Raw genomic sequence first — 23,338 nt, forward strand, 5'->3', positions numbered from 1 at the left:
TTTTTTTTCATCCTCCATCCACTCTGACACTTTTGTAGAAAATCTCCCAGCCCGGACTTCTCCTTTAAATGAAACCAAAGTACCTAATCTTGGATTGAGGAGTCAAACAAGGTATTGAAAACTCTCAACTGGTAGTTTCTGGGACTGAGGCTTTAACCTGTGACTAGGCCCCCCCACGCCCCAGGGCTGCAATCATAACTCGTCCTGTCATAAACAGGTTAAATGCATTAGTCAGAAGTGGCCCCCATGCTGCAAACCAGACCCCACCCCAGGCCCCCCTCAGGTGGTGAAAGTTTGGTACATTCCATCATGCGGTTGGTTGAGTGGAGCTAGTGACTTGGTGAGTTGTTTGGGATTGGGGAGAAGAAGAAAGATTGGTGGGTCTAAATTCTGAAGATACCTTCAGCCTCAACCTTTGTCGGTCTGGTCTCAACATCTGTGAAAAACACAGGGAGGAGCAGAGAGAAGGAAAAAACAAAAAAACAAAACAAGCGATGAAGATGAGCAGGGACAAGAGCACACAACCCACAATCCCGACGCGTTTCAGAGTTATCCTAGAGGTGGCGGCCATTGTGCACAGCTAGAGTAGCCATCCTAACAATCCAATCATGGAGATCACTAAGGAAAGGAGCGATTATTTTATATGAGAGTGTATATTTTATATATATATATATATATATATATATATATATATATATATATATATATATATACACACACACTCACCGGCCACTTTATTAGGTACACCATGCTAGTAACGGGTTGGACCCCCTTTTGCCTTCAGAACTGCCTCAATTCTTCGTGGCATAGATACAACAAGGTGCTGGAAGCTTCCTCAGAGGTTTTGGTCCATATTGACATGATGGCATCACACAGTTGCCGCAGATTTGTCGGCTGCACATCCATGATGCGAATCTACCGTTCCACCACATCCCAAAGATGCTCTATTGGATTGAGATCTGGTGACTGTGGAGGCCATTGGAGTACAGTGACCTCATTGTCATGTGCAAGAAACCAGTCTGAGATGATTCTAGCTTTATGACATGGCGCATTATCCTGCTGAAAGTAGCCATCAGATGTTGGGTACATTGTGGTCATAAAGGGATGGACATGGTCAGCAACAATACTCAGGTAGGCTGTGGCATTGCAACGATGCTCAATTGGTACCAAGGGGCCAAGAAAATATTCACCACACCATGACACCACCACCACCAGCCTAAACCGTTGATACAAGGCAGGATAGATCCATGCTTTCATGTTGTTGACACCAAATTCTGACCCTACCATCCGAATGTCGCAGCAGAAATCGAGACTCATCAGACCAGGCAACGTTTTTCCAATCTTCTACTGTCCAATTTCGATGAGCTTGTGCAAATTGTAGCCTCAGTTTCCTGTTCTTAGCTGAAAGGAGTGGCACCCGGGGTGGTCTTCTGCTGCTGTAGCCCATCTGCCTCAAAGTTGGACGTACTGTGCGTTCAGAGATGCTCTTCTGCCTACCTTGGTTGTAACGGTTGGCTATTTGAGTCACTGTTGCCTTTCTATCAGCTCAAACCAGTCTGCCCATTCTCCTCTGACCTCTGGCATCAACAAGGCATTTCCGCCCACAGAACTGCCGCTCACTGGATGTTTTTTCTTTTTCGGACCATTCTCTGTAAACCCTAGAGATGGTTGTGCGTGAAAATCCCAGTAGATCAGCAGTTTCTGAAATAATCGGACCAGCCCTTCTGGCACCAAAAACCATGCCACGTTCAAAGGCACTCAAATCACCTTTCTTCCCCATACTGATGCTCGGTTTGAACTGCAGGAGATTGTCTTGACCATGTCTACATGCCTAAACGCACTGTTGCCGGCATGTGATTGGCTGATTAGAAATGAAGTGGTAACGTGCAGTTGGACAGGTGTACCTAATAAAGTGGCCAGTGAGTGTGTATATGTATATATATATATATATATATATATATATATATATATATATATATATATATATATATATATATATATATACATACATACACACACACAGTTAGGGAGATTTATCAAACATGGTGTGAAGTGAAATTGGCTCAGTTTCCCCTAGCAACCAATCAGATTCCACTTTTCATTCTTCACAGACTCTTAGGAAAACGAAAGGTGGAATGTGATTGGTTGCTAGGGGCAACTGAGCCAGTTTCACTTTAAACCATGTTTGATAAATCTCCCCCATAATATATATACTGCACTCCTAATAAAATTACCTTCACTGTGTACAAGAGGGCACCACTTAAAGAAGACCCAATATCTCTCCAGTCTGTGTTATTAAAAACTTGCATTTACCACACAAAAACCAAAGCCGGAGCATCTTACAATCTGCGTTGTGTTATTCCTGTATGTATAAATTGACAACTGGGCGTTACCCCTCCCTCTTGTCAACAATGTGTGGCCCTACACTGTCTGATACAGCCTGAAATGATTGGATAGAGCTTGACCGTGCAAGGACACAGCCCAGTGACTAGGGAATAGTAACGCCCAGTTGTCACTTTAGTCATAAGTTTCCAGGAGGAGCAGTACAAGGCAGAATTCTATGCTCCAGAATCCAGAATTGTTATATTAAGGAGAAAACAAGAATTTAATAAAACAGAGATGAGGGAGAGAAGACAGGTCTTCTTTAAAGAGCATTTCTCCAAAAAACACCAGTAAATATTCACCATGAGTTGGCCGCTACTTTCAGATCTGTTGTCAGGGAAGATGGGTGACAACTAGTAAGGATACCCATCACAGCCCCAATAGGCATTCCTCCCCTACAATACACATGCACACTCAGCCTGGCTGAACATGATGGTTTCCAATGGGGAAAGGTGACTCTCTGCAAGATATGTCATTTCGGATCCTGAGGTTACCACCCCAGACTATTAACGGCCATGTTGGCACAGCCTTTCCAAAAATAGATACACGTTTACTGGTGTTTTTTGACTTTTAAAGGGGTATTCCCATCTTAAGAAGTTATCCCCTATCAATGGGATCAATAGCTGACTGTGCGGGATCTGAGCAGCCGACCACTACTGTTAGGGTTCCCACTTCTCAAGATGGTTTGAAGCCCTCCACCCCCCCCCCCCCCCGTAATCACCTAGTTACCTTCTCAAAATGGGAATACCCCTTTAAGGAGGAAATAAGCATTCCATGCAGCCGTGCAACTATAAAGCGCAGCAGCCATAGCAGCGTATAGAATAAGAGAGCAGAGGTGTAAGGGGAGAATGGAGGGAGACAGGGAAGACACAGAGAACCAGAAATACAGGATGAAATGGAGCATGAATATATTGGTGAGATGGAGAAGAACAGCACAGGTAAGAGGGAGCAAACAGTGAAGGAGAAGGGATCTCTCAGGAAGATGCAGAGAACCCCATTCAATGATACAATACAAAAATAATACAGTAGCGGGAAGATATGAACAGTTTTGAAGCTCCTGGTATCATAATGGTATATGATGCCGGCCCGTGATCTAAGGAGAGTGTGAATGGCCCCTTTGGCTATGTCTCCACATCAATGTAAACCAGGGGTAGGGAACCGTGGCTCTCCAGCTGTTGCAAAACTACAACTCCAATCATGCCTGGACAGCCAAAGATTTGATGATGGAAGTTGTAGTTTTGCAACAGCTGGAGAGCCAAGGTTCCCTATCCCTGATATTAACCATACCCCTTACGTTCTCCAGTGGCCATTGCTGGGTCCTTCAGCAACACTGGAGAATGCAATAGGAACGCTGGGACCACAATGTGGAGATGCGGCCTAGCTGCCCTACGTTATAGGATCTGAGCTAAGGAGTTATGTAAAGAAACACTAGAAACACTCCTGCCACCCGGCACTAAAATATATCGCTATACCGATAATAATATATTGAGATCCATGAATATATGTATCTATGCCTTCCATGACTCTCTAGGGCTGCATCCAACTTCTTCAGACACTGGTAAAGAAAATAAGGCATGCTCAGGTTCAGGCGAACCCTAGCGTGCTCAAGGTTTGCTCATTTCTGTCCAGAAGCCGGCCATCTCTCTGAGCCCCTCTGCTATGTACATACAGTACATGTAAAGAACAACTCTAACATAACACACCCTGCTTCATATACCAACCAGTGACTGCTCGTATCTCCATGTACTCACTGTGCGGAGTATCACCGCGGTTCCAGATACTGAAGGGTTTCTTAGGTTTCATCGGCTCATCTGGCTTCTTCGTGGACACCTGAGAAAAGGGAAGATATTAAGGTAAAGCGGAATGGCACAATGATTAAAGGGGGACTCTGGGGAAATTGCTTTCAAATTAACTGGTGTCAGAAAGTTATACAGATTTGTAAATTACTTTTATTTGATCATCGGAAGTCTTGCAGTACTTATCAGCTGCTGTATGCCTTGCAGGAAGTGGTGTATTCTCTCCAGTCTAACAAAGTGCTCTCTGTTGCCACCCCTGTTCATGTCAGGAACTAAGCAGAGCAGTAGCGAATCCCCATAGAAAACCTCTCCTGCTCTGGACAGTTCCTGACATGGACAGAGGTGGCAGCAGAGAGCACTGTGTCAGACTGGAAACAATACATCACTTCCTGCAGGACATACAGCAGCTGATAAACACTGGAAGACTGGAGATTTTTTTGATAAGTAATTTACAAATCTGTATAAATTTCTGAAATCAGCTGATTTAATTTTATTTCATGTGGAGTACCCCTTTAAGACCAGTAGTGATTTGTGAAGCCCAGGCTATTTACTCTTTATGGGATTCCTTAAGATTATGGAGGTGCTGAAGCTGGGAAAAATGGAGTAAAAAATAATGTGGTTTTTTTTCCCACTTCTATTCCAACCTTTATGTTTTTCACAATACATTATAATGTAAAATAAAGAGAGCTGCTACTAAAACGGACAACCTGTCCCACATAAAGTAAGCCCTTCTCAGGCTCCATCAATGAAAAAATAAAAAAGGTATGACCAAATACATGGTTAGAAATTGACTACAAGCTAAATAAAAAGTTAATATGATGGAAATAAATGAATAAATACAATAGACAACAGCTTTATAACATGCTCGTATCCTTCCTTCACTCTCGCTCACCATTTTCCTGAAAAAGCCACTTTTTTTTTTGCTATCCGCCACCTTGGTCTTCACCCCCAAGTGCTTCATGTAGGCGGCTATGGCGTGGACGATGGCAGCACTAAAGGAACAAGGAGGAAAGGAAATCTCAGTGAAAAGAAAATCTTAAGATGACAACCCCTATCCATGCACCATGACAGTCTGGATGTTAGAAAGGGTCTCCACTTTCCAGAACAACTATTTTTTATTGCGCTGTGTAATACTGCTTTTCTCCACTAGAGGCCACTGCAGGGAAAAGTCAAGCTTGTGTCTGGTAGTGAAGCTCCACCCCATTTAAAGGGGGAATTCCTATGTTAGGACGGGTTCACACTACGGAATTCTCGCGGACAATGTCCGCGGAATTCCGTCAGCTGTCCGCCCGCACGGGCACGCGCTTTTCCGCCGGCTCCATAGACACCATTCTATGGGCCGGCGTATTCCGCGATCAGTTTAAAGAAGTGACATGACACTTCTTTCAGCGTATAGCGGAATACGCTGGCCCATAGAATGGTGTCTATGGGGCCGGCGGATAGGCGCCCAGATGTGCGGCCGGACAGCTGACGGAATTCCGCGGACATTGTCTGCGAGAATTCCGTAGTGTGAACCCGCCCTTAGGAAGTGATAGCATATCCCTAGGGTAAGTGTCTCTCCATTCTTACAATCTTGGAGGGGGGCTTAGAAATCCCATTGATTATAAAGTAATGGTACAACTTAGCTATACGCAATGGGGGAGATTCATCAAACATGGTGTAAAGTGAAACTGGCCCAGTTGCCCCTAGCAACCAATCAGATTCCACCTTTCATTTTCCAAAGCGTCTGTGAGGAATGAAAGGTGGAATCTGATTGGTTACTAGGGGCAACTGAGCCAGTTTCACTTTACACCATGTTTGATAAATCTCCCCCAATAAGTTTAGAGGACAACCACTTTAAGGAAGAGGTCTAGGCTGCAATAGGAAGAGTGGTGCTGTTTCTACTCTCAGGTGACCCTACTGGTAAAGAATAAGCTTAGCCAAGATGTCTCCTCATTGACGCCAACTTTGATGACATTGTATATAGATGAGCGGAGGGCACATGTGGTCTGGCATTACCTTTTCTCCTCGTCCTGAGAGATGTTTGAGCTGTAAAGAGAAGATCATCATCATCATCGGGGTCAGCACTGGTAACCACATTAGTCCTGATCTACATTTTCCGACTGACACAGCAGAATAAATGAGGACATGTATATAAAGGCAGCTATGTACAAAGTGCACAGCTGGCAAGAAGCGGCTGCCAGACAGGTCAGTGCTGCCCTCTAGTGACAGACCATAGGCTTACACCATGTATAGATACACAGAGTGTGGTGTGTACACACAGCAGAAACAATCCATGGTTATATACAGGAGGGAGACCTCCAATAACATGTAGTGCCCTTTATTTCAGCAGTCATGAGACCGGATCATCAAATATTCTGGATTAATGGACGGTCGATTAAAGGTTTCTAAACTGAACTGCAACATTACATTTAGCGTGGAGTTATACATGAACCATTTCTCAGACCTAGCATCGCCTTTACATGGGATACTCTCCCCCCCCCTTACTGTATGTGCCGTTCTCCACACCATGTACAAGCTTAGATGCTGCACATGATCAACATCTGTATAATACGTGTCTGTGTCTTCTTTCTGTTCTAAAGTACCGACTGTCCTGAAGCCCCGCCCAGTTGACACTGCTAACCGAGAGTAAAGGGGGTGACAATATCACTTTAAAGGGGTTATCCAGTGCTACAAAAACATGGCCACTTTTCCACCTACTGTTGTCTCCAGGTCAGGTGCTGTTTGCAATTAAGCTCCATTTACTTCAATGGAACTGAGTTTCAAAACCTCACCCAAACTGGGGACAAGAGTAGGGGGGGAAGTGGCCATGTTTTTGTAGCGCTGGATAATCCCTTTAAAGTGTATACCTCCATTCCTATCATCATATTACAATTTACATACAGATATACATCTACATTACTGGGTATATACTGATACTGTATTATACTCCAGAGCTGCACTCACTATTCTGCTGGTGGGGTCACCGTGCATATATTTTACATTACTGATCCAGTACTGATCCTGAGTTACATCCTGTGCTATACTGCAGAGCTGCACTCACTGTTCTGCTGGTGGAGTACTATACTGTATGTACATACAGTAGTAACTTCACAAGCAGGCAAGTGAGTGCAGCTCCGAGGTATAATAAAGGCTGTACAGGATACCTAATGTAACCTATGTACGTTGACAGTGATTCCCCAGTAGAATAGTGAGTGCAGCTCTGGAGTATAATAAAGAAAGTAACTTGGGATCAGTAATGTAATGTATGTTCACAGTGACCCCATAAGCAGAATAGTGAGTGCAGCTCTGGAGTATAATACAGGATGTAACTCAGGATAAGTACAGGATAAATAATGTAATGTATGTACACAGTGACCCCACCAGAAGATTAGTGAGTGCAGCTCTGGAGTATAATACAGGATGTAACTTAGGATCAGTATAAAGTAATATATACTGAGCTGTGCGACCACACCCAGAGGCTGACATGCCACATATACAGTGCACTCTGTGGGGGTGGGGGTGACTGCACTAGATTCCCATACCTGACAATTACTAGTATATAGCAATCCACCACTTGTATGTCGGACAGGGAATTACTGGCTAGCTGTGAGGAGGTGCTGTATGTGAGCCGTCCTTATACAGGGGTCCTCTGCTACCTATATACACACCTGACTATTGGGGGGGCTCTATAGTAAGCCCTGCACCTATGTCCGCCCCTGACCATCTCTTTAACCATATAAATGCACAGTAATCTACAGACAGCAATTCACACCTGACACTAAGATGGAGGCCACCCAGTGACCCTGCACAGGAGCTCAGGGCAGTAAGGGAGCGGGGCACAAGTGCTGCCAAGTGTCCTACGCATTTCAAGGGTTAAAAGATCCTGAAAATGGAATTTGATGGAAATGCAAAGAATATTAGAAAGTAGCAAAATGTTATAAAAAGAAGCAGTTGTGAAGGATAAACTGCCCCCCCCCCCCCAGCCCAGGGACTCACCCAAAGAATCTCATGGTTAGCGGGTGTGAGTTGAGCGCAGGCGGTGTTGCTGATCATGGTATATGAGAGGCTCCTGTCTCCGAGTCCACAGTCAGTGAATGGAGACAATAGTCAGAGCGCTGGGCTTATATACCCCACCATGCAGCAGGATGATGCAACCCACAGAAAGACTCAGACAGATGGTCCCTGTTAGGGAAAGGATACTGTGGCTGCTTCCCAAGACCACTTCCTGGGGATTAACCCTGTGGATGCTGGGAGCGGCGGGGTTGGGGTGTCCTGTAAGGGTCGGGCTGGGGCAGCAGGCAGTGACGGGGTTAAGGAGTGTGAGCGGCAGAACGTGATGCTCCTCTGCACAGAGAATTCCCAGAGGGGCCGGGGTTAATCTGGGGTCCTGACTTTCCCAGCCTGGGACTGAGCTGGAGTTAAATATAGCAGCCCATCTGCAATGTGGGACCCCGGCTCTCACATCCACAGCCAACGGGAAGAACTACAACTCTCAGCATGCCAGGGCAGCCTGCAGCTCGGCAAATAATAAGGCATGGCCGCCATAGTACGTACAGAAACAGTGAGGCACTGCACAGCAGCAAACATCAAGAGACACTACAGGCACTGCAGGAAACATCAAGAGGCACTACAGACACTGCAGCAAACAGCAAGAGGCACTACAGGCACTGCAGCAAACATCAAGAGGAACTACAGGCACTGCATTAAACATCAAGAGGCACTACAGGCACTGCAGCAAACATCAAGAGGAACTACAGGCACTGCAGTAAACATCAATAGGCACTACAGGCACTGCAGCAAACATCAAGAGGCACTACTGTACAGGCACTGCAGGAAACAGCAAAAGACACTACAGGCACAGCAGCAAACATCAAGAGACACTACAGGCACTGCAGGAAACATCAAGAGACACTACAGGCACTGCAGGAAACATCAAGAGGAACTACAGGCACTGCAGGAAACATCAAGAGGAACTACTGTACAGGCACTGCAGGAAACAGCAATAGGCACTACAAGCACTGCAGCAAATTTCAAGAGACACTACAGGCACAGCAGCAAACATCAAAAGGCACTACAGGTACTGCAGGTAATGTCACGAGGCACTACAGGAAACATCATGAGGCACTACAGGCACAGCAGCATATGTCATGAGGAACTACAGCAAATATCTGGCACTGCAACAAGTGGCATGGAAGAGTGGTTGGTACTGCAGCAAGTGTTAGGGCAGTGGAGCTTGCACTGCATAATGGGTGAGTGCAGGAAATTCATTAAGCAGCATATGGAAGCATAAGGAAAGTGCAAGCACTACAGGCACTGCAGCATATGACATGAAGCACTGCAGCATATGACATGAAGCACTGCAGCATATGACATGAAGCACTGCAGCATATGACATGAAGCACTGCAGCATATGACATGAAGCACTGCAGCATATGACATGAAGCACTGCAGCATATGACATGAAGCACTGCAGCATATGACATGAAGCACTGCAGCATATGACATGAAGCACTGCAGCATATGACATGAAGCACTGCAGCATATGACATGAAGCACTGCAGCATATGACGTGAAGCACTGCAGCAAGGTCGAGTGGCAGCTCTTGAGACAACCAGTACGGATTATGGCAAGTAGTGCAGTACGTGGTATAGGGGAATGGCAGACACATGAAGGTATAGGAGACACTGCAGAAACCCACATGGGAAACCTATGAGCACTACACCAAGCAGCAGGGGGACATTATACACACTAAAGGGAGCAACGTCTTTGTGCAGAAGACACTGCAACAAGGGAAGAAACCTGTACAGTAGCAAATGGCAGGAAATCTGTTGAGAACATTGAGAATAATTGTGTAAAACATCCTATATTAAGAGTAATTGTGAATATGCAATAGTCAGGTGTGCAGAAGTTTTTTGTTTTCATGAAGTCTGGGCCATGTTTTCTTCATGTCAGTGTATACCCCCATGCACACACACATACACACCGCCACTACTCTGCATATACTCACTGCATATCATCCAGCCGCAGCAGCAGACGCTCCGCCACCTGTTTTTCTTTGGACTGTAATATAAATTTGTCATTGGTCGTATAAGACTCCAGTTCATTCAGCTCCAGCTCCCCGGCAGTCATACCAAGTACCCGTTTGGACCTATAGAAAGAAGGTAGAAGTAGCATCAGCAACGAGAGCACAGCGTACAGGAATAGCACAAAGTAACAAAAAAGCTGTGGGAGGGAGGGAGAGCCCATAGAGGCATCACAATCACCCCAACAGGTCAGACATGACACCTCCATCTTATCCTGTCTGCCACATTGTAAGAGGGGTCCGAGCATGCCTGGTCAATATGAATCTATCTATTAATCTCCTAACTCTCTCTCCATATCTCTCTCTCTCTCTCTATCTCGCTCTCTCTACCTATCCATCTTTCTATCTATCTCTCTATCTATACACAAACTTTCAGCCTCCTACACACTGGGGGCTGCTATGATGTGTGATCAGCATCCCTCTATACACTTGGGGCTGCCATGGTGTGCCCAGGACCCGCCAGTGTGCAGCGGTCCTTCATCTATCCCCCTCCCCTCCAGGAGCCATTGCAGTGGCCCTCCATGTCCCCCTGGGGGCCCACCAATACAGTGGCAGTAAATCCAGTCCAGGACTTGGGGGGGAGGGAAGGGTTGGGGTCGGGGGTCTGCTGCACAACTGCAATTCCCAGCATACCTCCTTGTGCACAACACCCAGCATGTATGCTGGGATTTGTTGTACACAAGGAGGTATGCTGGGATTTGTTGTGCACAAAGAGGTATGCTGGGATTTGTTGTGCACAAGGAGGTATGCTGGGATTTGTTGTGCACAAGGAGGTATGCTGGGATTTGTGCAGCAGCCTCCCGACACAACAGCAACTCCCAGCATCATACCCGCAGTCTTGGCAGGGGTCATTACATTTGTATTTTTTAGCATTTTTATCCCAAACTTTAATAAGTATCGAACTGGTATCGAGTATCAAAATAAAAAAGCCGCTACTGGCATCGAACTCAAAATTCTGGTATGGTGACATCCCCTATTTTAGCTTGTCACTGGGTGGCACAGGTACAGTCATCCACCAGTGACACTTACCTGAAATCCTCCAGCTGTCGGCAGATCTCTGGAATCTGATGACCCTGGATCTCATTTAAATATTTCTTTAGCGCCTCATCCTGAATAAGGTCTAACCTTGTGCGATCTGTGATAGGAAACATAACAATTCAAACAAAACAACACTAGGATATGGTCTGGGAAAAAGTGGGGTCTGGAACCTCCATCTTTTATAAAAACAAATGGCGGGCAATCCCCTCCCTCTATACTGTGCTTATTATAAGGATACTTAACATGTAATATAATTATAAATAATTACATTCAATGTATCCCCTTTAAGTAAAGACTGAAGGGGTTTAAGTGTGTGAAAAAAAACATTGAACTACAAGGCAGGCTTTTCCGCTAGTATTAGGGGTAAGAAGCTGAGTATGTGGCATTTTCCGGGCTGCACTACCACCTGTGGCCAGAAGATGGCTCCAACCCTGCACAGAAAACTTTGCCAACTCTGTGGAGGGAGGAGACAGGAAAACCATGTGCTGAGTTTATCAGCTTCACAGCATCTCCTCAGGAAGTGATTTGCCTTTGTGCACCAAAGCAAACTATACACTGCGCTGCTGCCCTACTAACTGCAGAGAGAGAACAAAAAGGAGGCGGCTTCTGTAGAGCAAGGCAACATGATCAAAGAGGAGCACGCTTAATGCACTGACCTTAAAGGAAACCGGCCTAATCAAGTCTGGCCTAAAATATAGTATATGGCATGCAGCAGAAAGATTGCAGTGCTCTTAAAGGGCAACTCCACCCAGAACTTCTCTGGGATTTGCAGCCAGCTACTATCCTGATTTTGTTACCCACTAGTAATGATGGTAACCAGAAGATGGGCCCTAGGTTCAGGAGTCTTACCTATAAGGCCTGTGTTTAGAGGACCCGGCATGTTCGTATATTTAATGGACATCATCATTTTAATAGGCAGTTTGTAATACTTTATTTCCCCTGTGGTGGCGCTGCAGGAGAACTGATGGCTTACTGTTGGATTCTCCTGTAGCTTATAGTTAAAGGGTTTTTTCTTTCAAATCAGCTGGTTTCAGAAAGTTATATAGATTTGTAATTTATTCTATTTAAAAATCTCCAGAGTCCCAGTTCTTATCAGCTGCTGTATGTCCTGCAGGAAGTAGTGTATTCCCTCCAGTCTGACACAGTGCTCTCTGCTGCCACCTCTGTCAATGACAGGAACGGTCCAGAGCAGTAGCAAATCCCCATAGAAAACCTCTCCAGCTCTGGACAGTTCCTGACATGGACAGGGGTGCAGAACATACAGCAGCTGATTAGTACTGGAAGACTGGAGATTTTAAAATAAAAGTAAATTACAAATCTTTATAACTTTCTAACACCAGTTGATTTGGAATTTAGAAAAAAAAAATCCACCAGAGTATCCCCTTAAATTTTCAGGAACTTTTAAAACAATTATTGTTGAAATTAGAGAGCCCCTTTAAGTATGTCAAGTGCTACATATAGTAATATAATGCATATGGCACGAGTTATCACTCCACCTGGGTGAAGACCCTATAAATACCCAAAACTGGTGGCTCACCATTTGTTGCAAAACCACAACTCCCAGCATGCCTGGACGCATACTGGAAATTGTTGTGTTGCAATAGCTGGAGAGTCACAGACCGGAAAACTGCAGCCTGATCCATTTTACATGTACCGATACACTGTAACAAACAGCGAGAGGACACCAGAGGGCAATGCTGAAGGGTTATCTAAACTCGATACAATTGTCACAACCGTAGATGGTCACCCAGCTTTCCCATAACCCTGATAATGAAAAATTTAGAGGGCTCTTTTAACCAAAAAACGACTTCTGCATCCTGATCTTCGGCCATAGAGCAGGGGTAGGGAACCTCGGCTCTCCAGTTATTGCAAAACTACAACTCCCATCATGCCTGGACAGGCATGATGGGAGTTGTAGTTTTGCAACAGCTGGAGAGCCCCAAGGTTCCCTACCCCTGCTATAGGGGGTAAACACTTTCTACCTTTAAATATATAGACGTCCACAGTAAGGACTCACCCAGTTCAAAGGACACGTTAGACGGAATTGGGACACGCAAAACCTATAGGGAAAGAAAGAAGAAGCAAGGTCAGTGACTGGGAGAGCTTACAGCCATCCCTGCGAGGTGAAGAGCTGCAGACGCTCAGGAATGTTGAGTCACTGGTGAACAATGCAGCAAAAGATTTGCCCTCGGGACGGTGTTTGTATAAGAACTCCCATTATTATCAGTGTCCGACTGAGAGGTAGCGTCCAAAAATCACACGTCAAGTATGCCCGTCCCCCCTACACAGCGCCATCAGCAAATACATGAGTGCCATCACTCCTCCAATGTCCACCAAGGAACCCCACCTAAAATGACCAAAATGTCTATAATGGTGCCAGAAACTTATATAGATTTGTAATTTACTTCTATTTAAAAATCTCAACTCTTTCAGTACTTATCAGCTGCTGCATGTCTTGCAGGAAGTGGTATTCTGACACAGTGCTCTCTGCTGCCACCTGCGTCCGTGTCAGGAACTGTGCAGAGCAGGAGAGGCTTTCTATGGGGATTTGCTACTGCTCTGGACAGTTCCTGACATCGACAGAGGTGAGCACTGTGTCAGACTGGAAAGAATACACCACTTCCTGCAGGACATACAGCAGCTGATAAGTACTGGAAGACTGGAGATTTTTTAAAAGAAGTTAATTACAAATCTGTTAAATGTAAAATCTGTAAAGCAAATCTGGCTCAGTTGCCCCTGGCAACCAATCAGATTCCACCTTTCATTTTCCAGAGTCTGTGAGGAATGAAAGGTGGAATCTGATTGGTTGCTAGGGGCAACTGGGCCAGTTTCACTTTACACCATGTTTGATCATCTCCCCCATAGTGTTTCCTCTGGAGAACCCCTTTACCACCACTAGTGGGTGCTGTCAAACACCTAAAAACGTCCACCAGTGACTCTGCAAGGATGTTCCTGACCATGCTGGCAGAGTCTGCAGCTGCCAAAGAGGAACAGAGAAAACACAGAGATTGTATTACTATCCCTGCCTTCCCAATACTCACTGAGCGTGCGTACAGCTCAGCGAGTAGCCATGATGCTTCCTCGCCAAGTGAGGGAGCCGCAGGAGATGTTGTTGGGCCTCAGGAGATGTCAGTAATTGTCATTTACAAAAACAGTGCCACCCCTGTCCTAAGGAGGTGTGCGGTATTACAATTTGTTCTGAGCTGCACTACTGCACACAAGCTAAAGATGAAAGTGGCGCTGTTTATTGAAAAAAGAAAAAAAGAAAAATATTCGATAAGCGTTCAAATCCCCAAGCTTCCGTTTTTTACCTCCAAGTAGTCGAATAGATGTTTTTTAGTAATCGAATACTTGTTCCCATAGACTTTAATGGGATCGAATATTCGGGAGATATTCGTACGAATATCGAATATTCGAATATTTCACTATTCGCTCATAACTAAATAGATAACTGCCAATCAGCAGCTGGTGGGCGGAGTTTACTGCTTCTCATGAATATCCAGGATTACTGAGCTTATGCACATAATAAAGAGGACTATCAGGATTTAGGAGGATATTTCTGGATCACTGCACAGAGCAATGTAAGTGATACATCATTCTGTTCAGCTTCTCTGTCACTAGTTTATACTACCCTGAGATAGGACAGCAGAAACCTACCGACTGAGTTTCTTTAAGAAAAAATATTTAATATGTCCAAGGGACATGTCAAAAGTTATGATTGGTCAGGAACTCACAGCTGACCCCCACCAGAAGAATAAGAAAGGAGAAGTAGATGGTTGCACATATCGTACTCCGGCTTATAGCTTTCTCCATCCAGCGACTCCATAACAAGTCTTTGAGGCCGCTAGACTAAAATGATAGACAGCGGAGAAGTAAAGAATGCTACCATACACTTCTACCTGTTTGTCCTCCTGATCAGTAGCGAGATCCCAACTTTAAAAGAAATTCCCTCGAATGGAACAACCTGCAGCACAATCTAAACTCACTTGTATGGGAAAGTTATTGCACCTATGAAGCAGAGCACTGGCTGCCGAGGTTGGACCCCCACCAAATAAAGATGCCATCTTAAGATGATTCCATGTCATAAAAAGAGACCCCTGTTTTCTCCCTGATGTTTCCAAAAGTGACTATTATAGCAGATACTCACTGCGCCCTTCATCAGGAACGTGTTGTAAAAATCTGTGAAGGATTTCTTTCCCTCTTTGGCTGAAAGGCTTTTTAAAATCTCCACGTGTAAGTAGCAGAGCTGTGGACAGACAGGACAGAAAATCATAAAACACATCATAAACAATAAATCACCCATCAAGCAATAAATCTGCTGACACCTACAGGCGAGGGCAAGCATCACTTTATGCCATAAGCATTGACGCCATGTGTGTACTTCAAGGGTTTGTATGACTTTAGAATATTTAAAAAAAAAAAAAAAAAAAAACAGCACCACTTTTGTTCATGGTTGGGTCTGGTATTGCAACTTAATGTCATGCAAGAGAACGTACTACAATACCAAATATACACCACCGGCAAGAGTAGAGGAAGGGGGGAAAGTTAATCTTATAATAGATTACAGCCATTATCGGGTGTGTGTTCTAACTGGGTATATACAATAGTCTACCGGCCACAGTAATAATGCATGCTACAAAGCGCACTACAAAAAGTGGCCACAGCTCTAAAAACAGGAAGTGATGCTGCAGCAACCAATCACAGCTTAGCTTTTATTTTTAACCAAGTAATCTGATTGGCTGCTATAGACATTACTTCCTGTTCTTGTCTCCGCTAGATCTACTGACAGGGACTAAGCCGCCAGTGTAAGCACACATGTAATAGGGATCGGACACACCTGTAATAACCGAGATGAGCATCTGAGACAAGCATGGAAGAGAGAAAGAGAACAAACACAACCATTACAGACAACATTTATCATAGAAGCCGCCCCCTTTAACCATAGGGCTCTCACTATTTATTCTGCATGGAACATGAATATATCCCATATATATGGCCGACACCTCAATGTTCATGAAGCAGGGCCTCTCAGGGCATGATGAGTGTTACAGTTCTGCAATAGTTGGTGAAGAACTTGTGTTGTGCCAAGAAAGAGACTTGGCACTCTAACAGATAAATGACTACTCCTTGGTCACACAATGATTGGTAGGGAATTGTTATAAATGGCGAAGTTTACATTTTTTAACAAAAATTATTTAAGAAAATGGTCACCCAAAACAAGGTACCAAAAATTGGACATTCTATCCCAGAGTTGACGTCACCTTAAAGGGGACCTGTCACCCCGACTGCTGAGGTGAAGCCCGTCCGACCCCCACGGTGGAGCCCCTTACACTTACCCTTTCCTCGAAGTCCCGGTCCCGGACACCATCCAGCCGCGGAGAAATCCCCGACGGAAGCTGCGCGCGCGCTCAGCAGAGATGGATCAGACGCTCATAGAGAATGACTGCTCCAGCCTGTCTCTATGGGCGTCGGACTCATCTCTGGTGAGTGCGGGCACGGCTTCGGAAGGGGATTTCTCAGCGGCTGGAAGGGGTCCAGGACTTCGAGAGAGAGTATAAGGGGCTCCACCAGGGGGGTCGGACAGGCTTCACCCCAGCAGCCGGGGTGACAGGTCCCCTTTAAGGAGTACCTTCCCCGCTGTGATTAAGGTCGATCAGTCAGTCTGATATAGAATATTCTGATTTCATATTCATATAGTCATCTGTCTGGAAAATGTGTTAGCCTACCCTCATAGTATAACCAAAGTGGTGAGACCATGTTCACAAAATAGTCTAAAAATACAAAAACCAGGACACTACGAGACAGGACTTTGGTTAGATGGCTGAATGTCTAGTTCTTACCAGTTGGCTTGGTTCTAACTGAAGTACAACATGATGCAGGAAGACCATAATATAAGCTGGGTGATCTTTGATGATCTCAATACTCTGGAACATACTCTGTTGGTCGTCCACATTCTGGAGAGACAAATCATGTAAAAAGTCAATGGAAGGAGAAAGACAATTATTGAGATTATTGAGAGGCTGCAGAATGTGAGGACAATGGTGTGATGGTGATCAGACAAAATGGAAGTGGATTAAAATGAAGAGCAATAAAGATCAGAGACTGTGTGAGAAGAATAAAATGGTGGAATGAAATGGGAAAAATAAGGGTTCTTTTATATGGCCATTGTACGCAGACGAGTGCCGATCAGTGAGATTGGCCCTCATTTGCAGTGCCATTGGAAGGCATGACTAATTGCCGGTCATTCAAATATATTGCTATTGACCGCACATCTCCTGTTTACTAAAGAAGAAGTCCAGCCGATAGGGAGAATTTTTACCACCCACACAAAAGATGTGATCAGCCCACAAGTTGGCATTTTCCCGCACCTCGGCTCATCACTGACACAACAACACTCTTTGCTGATAATAGTCCCGTGCAAAAGGGCATTAAGATGTTAAATAGAGATAGAAGAATAAGATGGTCAGGAGAGGAGCAGAAAGACCAGGAAAATCTAGGTAAAGAGCAGAGATTATTGGGAGATTAAGATGGGGAGTTGATGGGCAGAGACAGCAGACTAAAACAGTGAGGTGAACAGCAGAGGCTGTCAGCAGAATAAGGATGGTGAGGTACAGAAAAGAGGCAGTCAAAATACTAACACGGCGGGAAGATGATGGTGAAGAGCTGAGATGGTCAGAAGAACAAGATGGTAAGGCAAAGAACAGAGAAGATCATTAGACTATGATGATGCTGCCGTATAAAGAGCAGAGAAGGTCAGAAGAATAAGATGGCTAAATAAAAACCAGAGGGTCTGGAGGTTAAGAGAAAGAACACGTTGTCACCAGAAAAAGACGGTGGTATGAAGAGCCAATACAGCCAGAATAATAAGATGATGATCAGAAGAGGAGAGAAGGTCAGGAGAATAAGATGGTGAGACAAAGAAAGGAGAAAGTGGGGAGAATAAGATGGTGAGGCAAAGACCAGAGAAGGTCAGGAGAATAAGATGGTGAGTGAGGCAAAGACCAGAGAAGGTCAGGAGAATAAGATGGTGAGTGAGGCAAAGACCAGAGAAGGTCAGGAGAATAAGATGGTGAGTGAGGCAAAGACCAGAGAAGGTCAGGAGAATAAGATGGTGAGGCAAAGACCAGAGAAGGTCAGGAGAATAAGATGGTGAGGCAAAGACCAGAGAAGGTCAGGAGAATAAGATGGTGAGTGAGGCAAAGACCAGAGAAGGTCAGGAGAATAAGATGGTGAGGCAAAGACCAGAGAAGGTCAGGAGAATAAGATGGTGAGGCAAAGACCAGAGAAGGTCAGGAGAATAAGATGGTGAGGCAAAGACCAGAGAAGGTCAGGAGAATAAGATGGTGAGGCAAAGACCAGAGAAAGTCAGGAGAATAAGATGGTGAGGCAAAGACCAGAGAAGGTCAGGAGAATAAGATGGTGAGGCAAAGACCAGAGAAGGTCAGGAGAATAAGATGGTGAGGCAAAGACCAGAGAAGGTCAGGAGAATAAGATGGTAAATGAGGCAAAGACCAGAGAAGGTCAGGAGAATAAGATGGTGAGGCAAAGACCAGAGAAGGTCAGGAGAATAAGATGGTGAGGCAAAGACCAGAGAAGGTCAGGAAAATAAGTCATTTGAAGAGCAGAGACACTCAAGAAAAAAAAGATGGTGAGGTGCAGAGTTAGAGACAGATATCTGTATAAGATGATATAAGATGATAAGGTGAAGAGAAGAAGTAGGTAAAGGTGAAAAGCTTAGCTAGCCAGGTGAATGATATGGTGAGAAGGTGGGCTCATGGGTTCGTGACATAGTGTAGCAGAAAGCTGGAATATGGAAATAGCCCTTTAAGGTCTATAGGTGAATGGGATGTTGAAATTGATAGCAGAAATAGTACAGTAAATGACATAATAAGGATATGAACAGAAACAACCACGTAAATAGGGAAGAACAAATACTTGCAGTCAATGAAACCATAACCAAAGCAAATTAGTTACAAGATTTAGCCAAAGAGGGAGAGGGGACCATGAAGAGGTTAGGGCGCCAAACAGTCAAAAATCTGGTTCACCAACACTTACGTCAATTTCATTCTCAAAGTCCTCGTCCTCTGCTCCAATGATTGACATGGCCCCCACGGGATGGAAAAGCTGGTAGATAACAGCCAACAAAGCGGTTATAAAAGATTGGTCTATAATCTGTAAACTGTAGATTATAGTAGGACACATAATGGCTACCACTATAATAAACAAAAAACATAATAATACCAGAACAAAATTCAAAGAATTCTTAATTTTTAGTTTTAAAATTTTACATCACACTCGAACTGAACATATTTAGCTAAAAGCAAGAAGGCCCCGTCTAGGAGCTCTGTGGACACCATGGACACGTTTGTAATGCCTCTGTCTGTTATCTTGACCTGGTTTGCACCTACTCTGTCCGATACTTAGTATATTCCAAGTATAAAGGATGCTCGTGTTATCAGCCAGCCTGCAGGAAGCAGATCAACCGACCAGGAAACTCCCCATTATAGTCAGTTCCAGGAGAACTCATCTGACCATTAGACACAAGACCATGCCGCGCGTCTGTCAGGAGAAGAACGAGGAGCGAGAAGAAACTTAAGTGCTTTAACCTTTTTAAGATAACAACTCTCCAAGACTGGAATTTTAATAATGCTGCAATGCTCGCTTGTGTGCCAGGACATTCTGTGATAATGGCCCTGAAAACGGGACGTTTTCTCTGACAACTGGCACCCATGAACCGTATGTGGCTTGCAGATTTTTTCCACCGTACACATGTGATCCTACCCATACTGTCTGACTACTCAGGATTGGTATATTGAAGTGGCTGCTTGCATATACAGATGTAGGCACAAGGTTACAGGCAACTCTGTGATGATGGTATTACACTACTGTCACTACTGCCGGAAGTGGGTTGTACAATGGGAAATAAATCCAAGGAGGCGCCACCGTGTTAGTGCCATGATGTTTTAGTATGAGAGCAGTCTGCCATGAGTATTAGATGGTTGTGCAGCTAGATAAAGGTACTGAACACTAGTTTGTCTTTGGGTTATAGCTAGGTTTAGGCCATGTTCACACAGATCGTTTAATAAACTTTTTTTCTTTTTTTTGCACAATTCACAGTAGAATAGCGTTAACTAAACACTATGGGGGAGATTTATCAAACTGTTGTAAAGTAGAATTGCCCCTAACAACCAATCAGATTCCACCTTTCATTCCTCACAGACTCTTTGGAAAATGAAAGGTGGAATCTGATTGGTTGCTAGGGGCAACTGAGCCAGTTTAACTTTACACCATGTTTGATAAATCTCCCCCTATGTGTGAATATAGCCTTAGTTTTGGGTCTATGCCACCTGCAATGACCAAGACTTATGAAGGACGTTACAAGAAAGTTCAAGCCACAGGTGTCCAACTCCCAGCCCTCCAGTTGTTGCAAAACTACAATTCCCATTATGCCTGGTCAGCCAAAGCTTCATCTGATGGGACTTGTTGTTTTGCCTTCATCCTCAGCGCAGTTTCTGTGCCGTTTTAGTGTAATCTTGTGTCCTCTAAGGCCATTTGTAGCCCTGACCTGCCCCGAGAGTGCCGACATGGCCCGTTCCACAATTGGTGCTCTAGGGGTGAGGCAGTGCTCCAAATGGCCTTACTGGACACAGAATTACATGAAGGTGAAGGTAAGGGACATACCTTCCTCCTCAGCGCCCCGTGCACATCAGGGAGCTATAAGCGGGTTAGATCCGTGTAACCTGCTTATAGTTCCCCTTAAAAGCAAATGTTCCACCAGGTACATCGCTTTGGGTTTTTCACGTGAACAGACTGGTGTGGGGATGCCAGTAGTCTATTCCCGAGCATCGGCTCAACATGAAGTACTGGGGGCAGGACCGCCAGCCCCCAGTGTGACAAAACCCTCCCCCCTCTGATGCAGCCCCATTAGAATCAATCACAGGGGGGGGGGGGGGGGTAGATCGTCACACTGGGAGCCAGCGCCCAGCCTCCAGTGCTTCATGCCGGTGCACGGGAATAGACCAATGCCAGTCTGTTCATGTGAAAAACACAAAGCAATGTACCTAGTGGTACATTTGCCTTAAAGGGAACTATTAGCAGGTTAGATGGATCTAACCTGCTGATAGTTCCCCTTTAAGCAGTAGGGGATGCTAACTTATATAACATGGAGTGACCTGAGCGCTGCTCTCCCTTTTACTCACACCAACATGCTGTAATAACTCGCACTGTTATATTTGCTGATGGGCCGGCAGAGTGACCATTATAAACACTCACCACATCCTCTTGATCCATCTTAATGGTCTACTGGACGGGAGCCAGAGAGAGTGAGTCACCTGCAAAGATCAAAGGAAGAGACATTGAAGATTTTGGACTTTTCTTATTCAGAACCCCTTCCCTCCCTAACGCACCCAAGTGCGCATGAGGTTCATTTGACTCAAATCATCATCATGGGACAATTATGTAATGCAGCCCTACCCAGTTACATGGCAAAATCTAAATTCATTTGTATCCAAGTGGTTGTATGCACGTTCACTCTCCTCCTAGATAGACACCTTAAAGGGAATGTGCAGAAAAAATATTAAAGGGATACTCTGGCACTTAAAAACTTTAGATATAGTGTTGCCCTTGTAAAACAAAAACATCTTATTCTCGTCCAAGCGGTGAAAGCCTGCTTAGCCAGTCAGTGGTCGTGGTGCTGTTCGTCTCAGTCAGTGATTGGCTGGGCAGGCTGTCACTGCCAAACTCTTAGACGCCTCAGAAGGACGTTGGGGCAGCATCATAAGGTAAAAATAAGAAGAGCACTATATCAAAAGTGTTAGAGTACCCCTTTAATAGCCTATCAACAACATCTTAAATTTAAATATAAGGCTGCAGTACCCAGATGCCACCACTACACTCAGTATGGAGCCAACTGCCTCCGGCCCCGTTCTCAATGTAGTGCAGGCGCTAAATAGCTGATTGGCGGCAATAACGGCCTACTGATTAACTATTGATCGGCTATCCTGTGGTTAGAAAATGAATAGTTTTTTCCTGGATAACCTTCTGTTAAAAGGGTAACTATCAGCAGATCTAAAGGCCATATTCCACAGAACGATTATCGAAATCGGCCCGTGGAATAGAAGGCAATGATCAGCCAACATCGTTCATGTCGACTGATCGTTGCAGTCGTTTGTTTTTCAACATGTTGAAAAACAAACGACTCATACAGCAACAATCTGCTGCCATCGCTCTGTGGAATAGGAGTGTCGGCAGCAGACACTGCTATATGCTATGGGCTTTGTGGACGATCTAGCGACCACCTGGGCAGCCCCCCCACAGCTCACCATGCCCCCGTCCCTCCCCCCTCCCCCCCAGACTCACCCGCTCACTGTCGACATGTGGAATAGTGGCGGCAGTGAGCGCGGAACAAGGAGCAAACCAGCGCTGCTCCTCCAGTCGGCCCGTGGGCCTTCAGTCCTAGTATACCAAACCAGCAGCCCACTCTGTACTGGTGAACCCCAAACCAATTGTGTACAGACAGACGACTCATCCTTTTTATATTGATGAAAAATCATTTGCATACTTTTTTCCCATGAAGCATTGCCAGAAGATAAGGCTCAAAACACTACTGATGTCAATCAGTCAGTACCTCCTTGAGCTGAATCTGATGGGTAAAAATTTAAGCAACTCTTACAAGCTGTCCCGGGAGAGGTCAAAGACAACATAGGAGGAGACTAGGACAATCAGTATATATATATATATATATATATATATATATATATATATATATATATATATATATATATATATGCACAAACATATACATGAAGTAGCGTAAGTTGATGCCCCCTTTTATTAATGGCACAAAGGGCCTGAAATGTTTGCACAGGACTGTATACAGCCATATCGCCATGTTAGGAAAAGTTTTTGCTGACAGGTAACAAAATAGCATGGAGGTGTTAATCCCTGTACCGCATACAGGAGAACAGAGCATGGTATGTGGGGGGCGATAGCTGACGAGTGAGAACCAGAAAAAGGATGAGTGAGCAGAATGTGTATGGGGATGGCCTGTCAGGAGGTG

The 23,338-nt window shown here is 44.8% G+C and overlaps 1 protein-coding gene across 7 annotated transcripts in view; it reads right to left on the reverse strand.

The window, feature by feature from the left end:
• ARHGEF1 (Rho guanine nucleotide exchange factor 1) overlaps positions 1-23,338 on the reverse strand; it is a 59,692-nt gene that overhangs the window by 16,842 nt on the left and 19,512 nt on the right. For 4 of the 7 annotated variants that reach the window (XM_069948878.1, XM_069948876.1, XM_069948874.1 and 1 more), the window contains exons 2-12: positions 21,553-21,611; positions 19,336-19,404; positions 17,121-17,234; positions 15,428-15,526; positions 13,298-13,340; positions 11,272-11,377; positions 10,168-10,308; positions 6,177-6,206; positions 5,071-5,170; positions 4,134-4,212; positions 401-436 (exon numbers count right to left, since the gene is read on the reverse strand). In XM_069948878.1, the coding sequence (XP_069804979.1) occupies positions 401-436; positions 4,134-4,212; positions 5,071-5,170; positions 6,177-6,206; positions 10,168-10,308; positions 11,272-11,377; positions 13,298-13,340; positions 15,428-15,526; positions 17,121-17,234; positions 19,336-19,404; positions 21,553-21,570 (835 nt within the window). In that variant the 5' untranslated portion in view covers positions 21,571-21,611. Of the gene's footprint in view, positions 1-400; positions 437-4,133; positions 4,213-5,070; positions 5,171-6,176; positions 6,207-8,156; positions 8,247-10,167; positions 10,309-11,271; positions 11,378-13,297; positions 13,341-15,427; positions 15,527-17,120; positions 17,235-19,335; positions 19,405-21,552; positions 21,612-23,338 lie in introns of those variants that run through there. The other 3 variants (XM_069948879.1, XM_069948877.1, XM_069948880.1) reach the window with 2 other exon arrangements.

The sequence above is a fragment of the Dendropsophus ebraccatus genome, chromosome 12, assembly GCF_027789765.1.
Source record: "Dendropsophus ebraccatus isolate aDenEbr1 chromosome 12, aDenEbr1.pat, whole genome shotgun sequence".
NCBI lineage: Eukaryota > Metazoa > Chordata > Amphibia > Anura > Hylidae > Dendropsophus > Dendropsophus ebraccatus.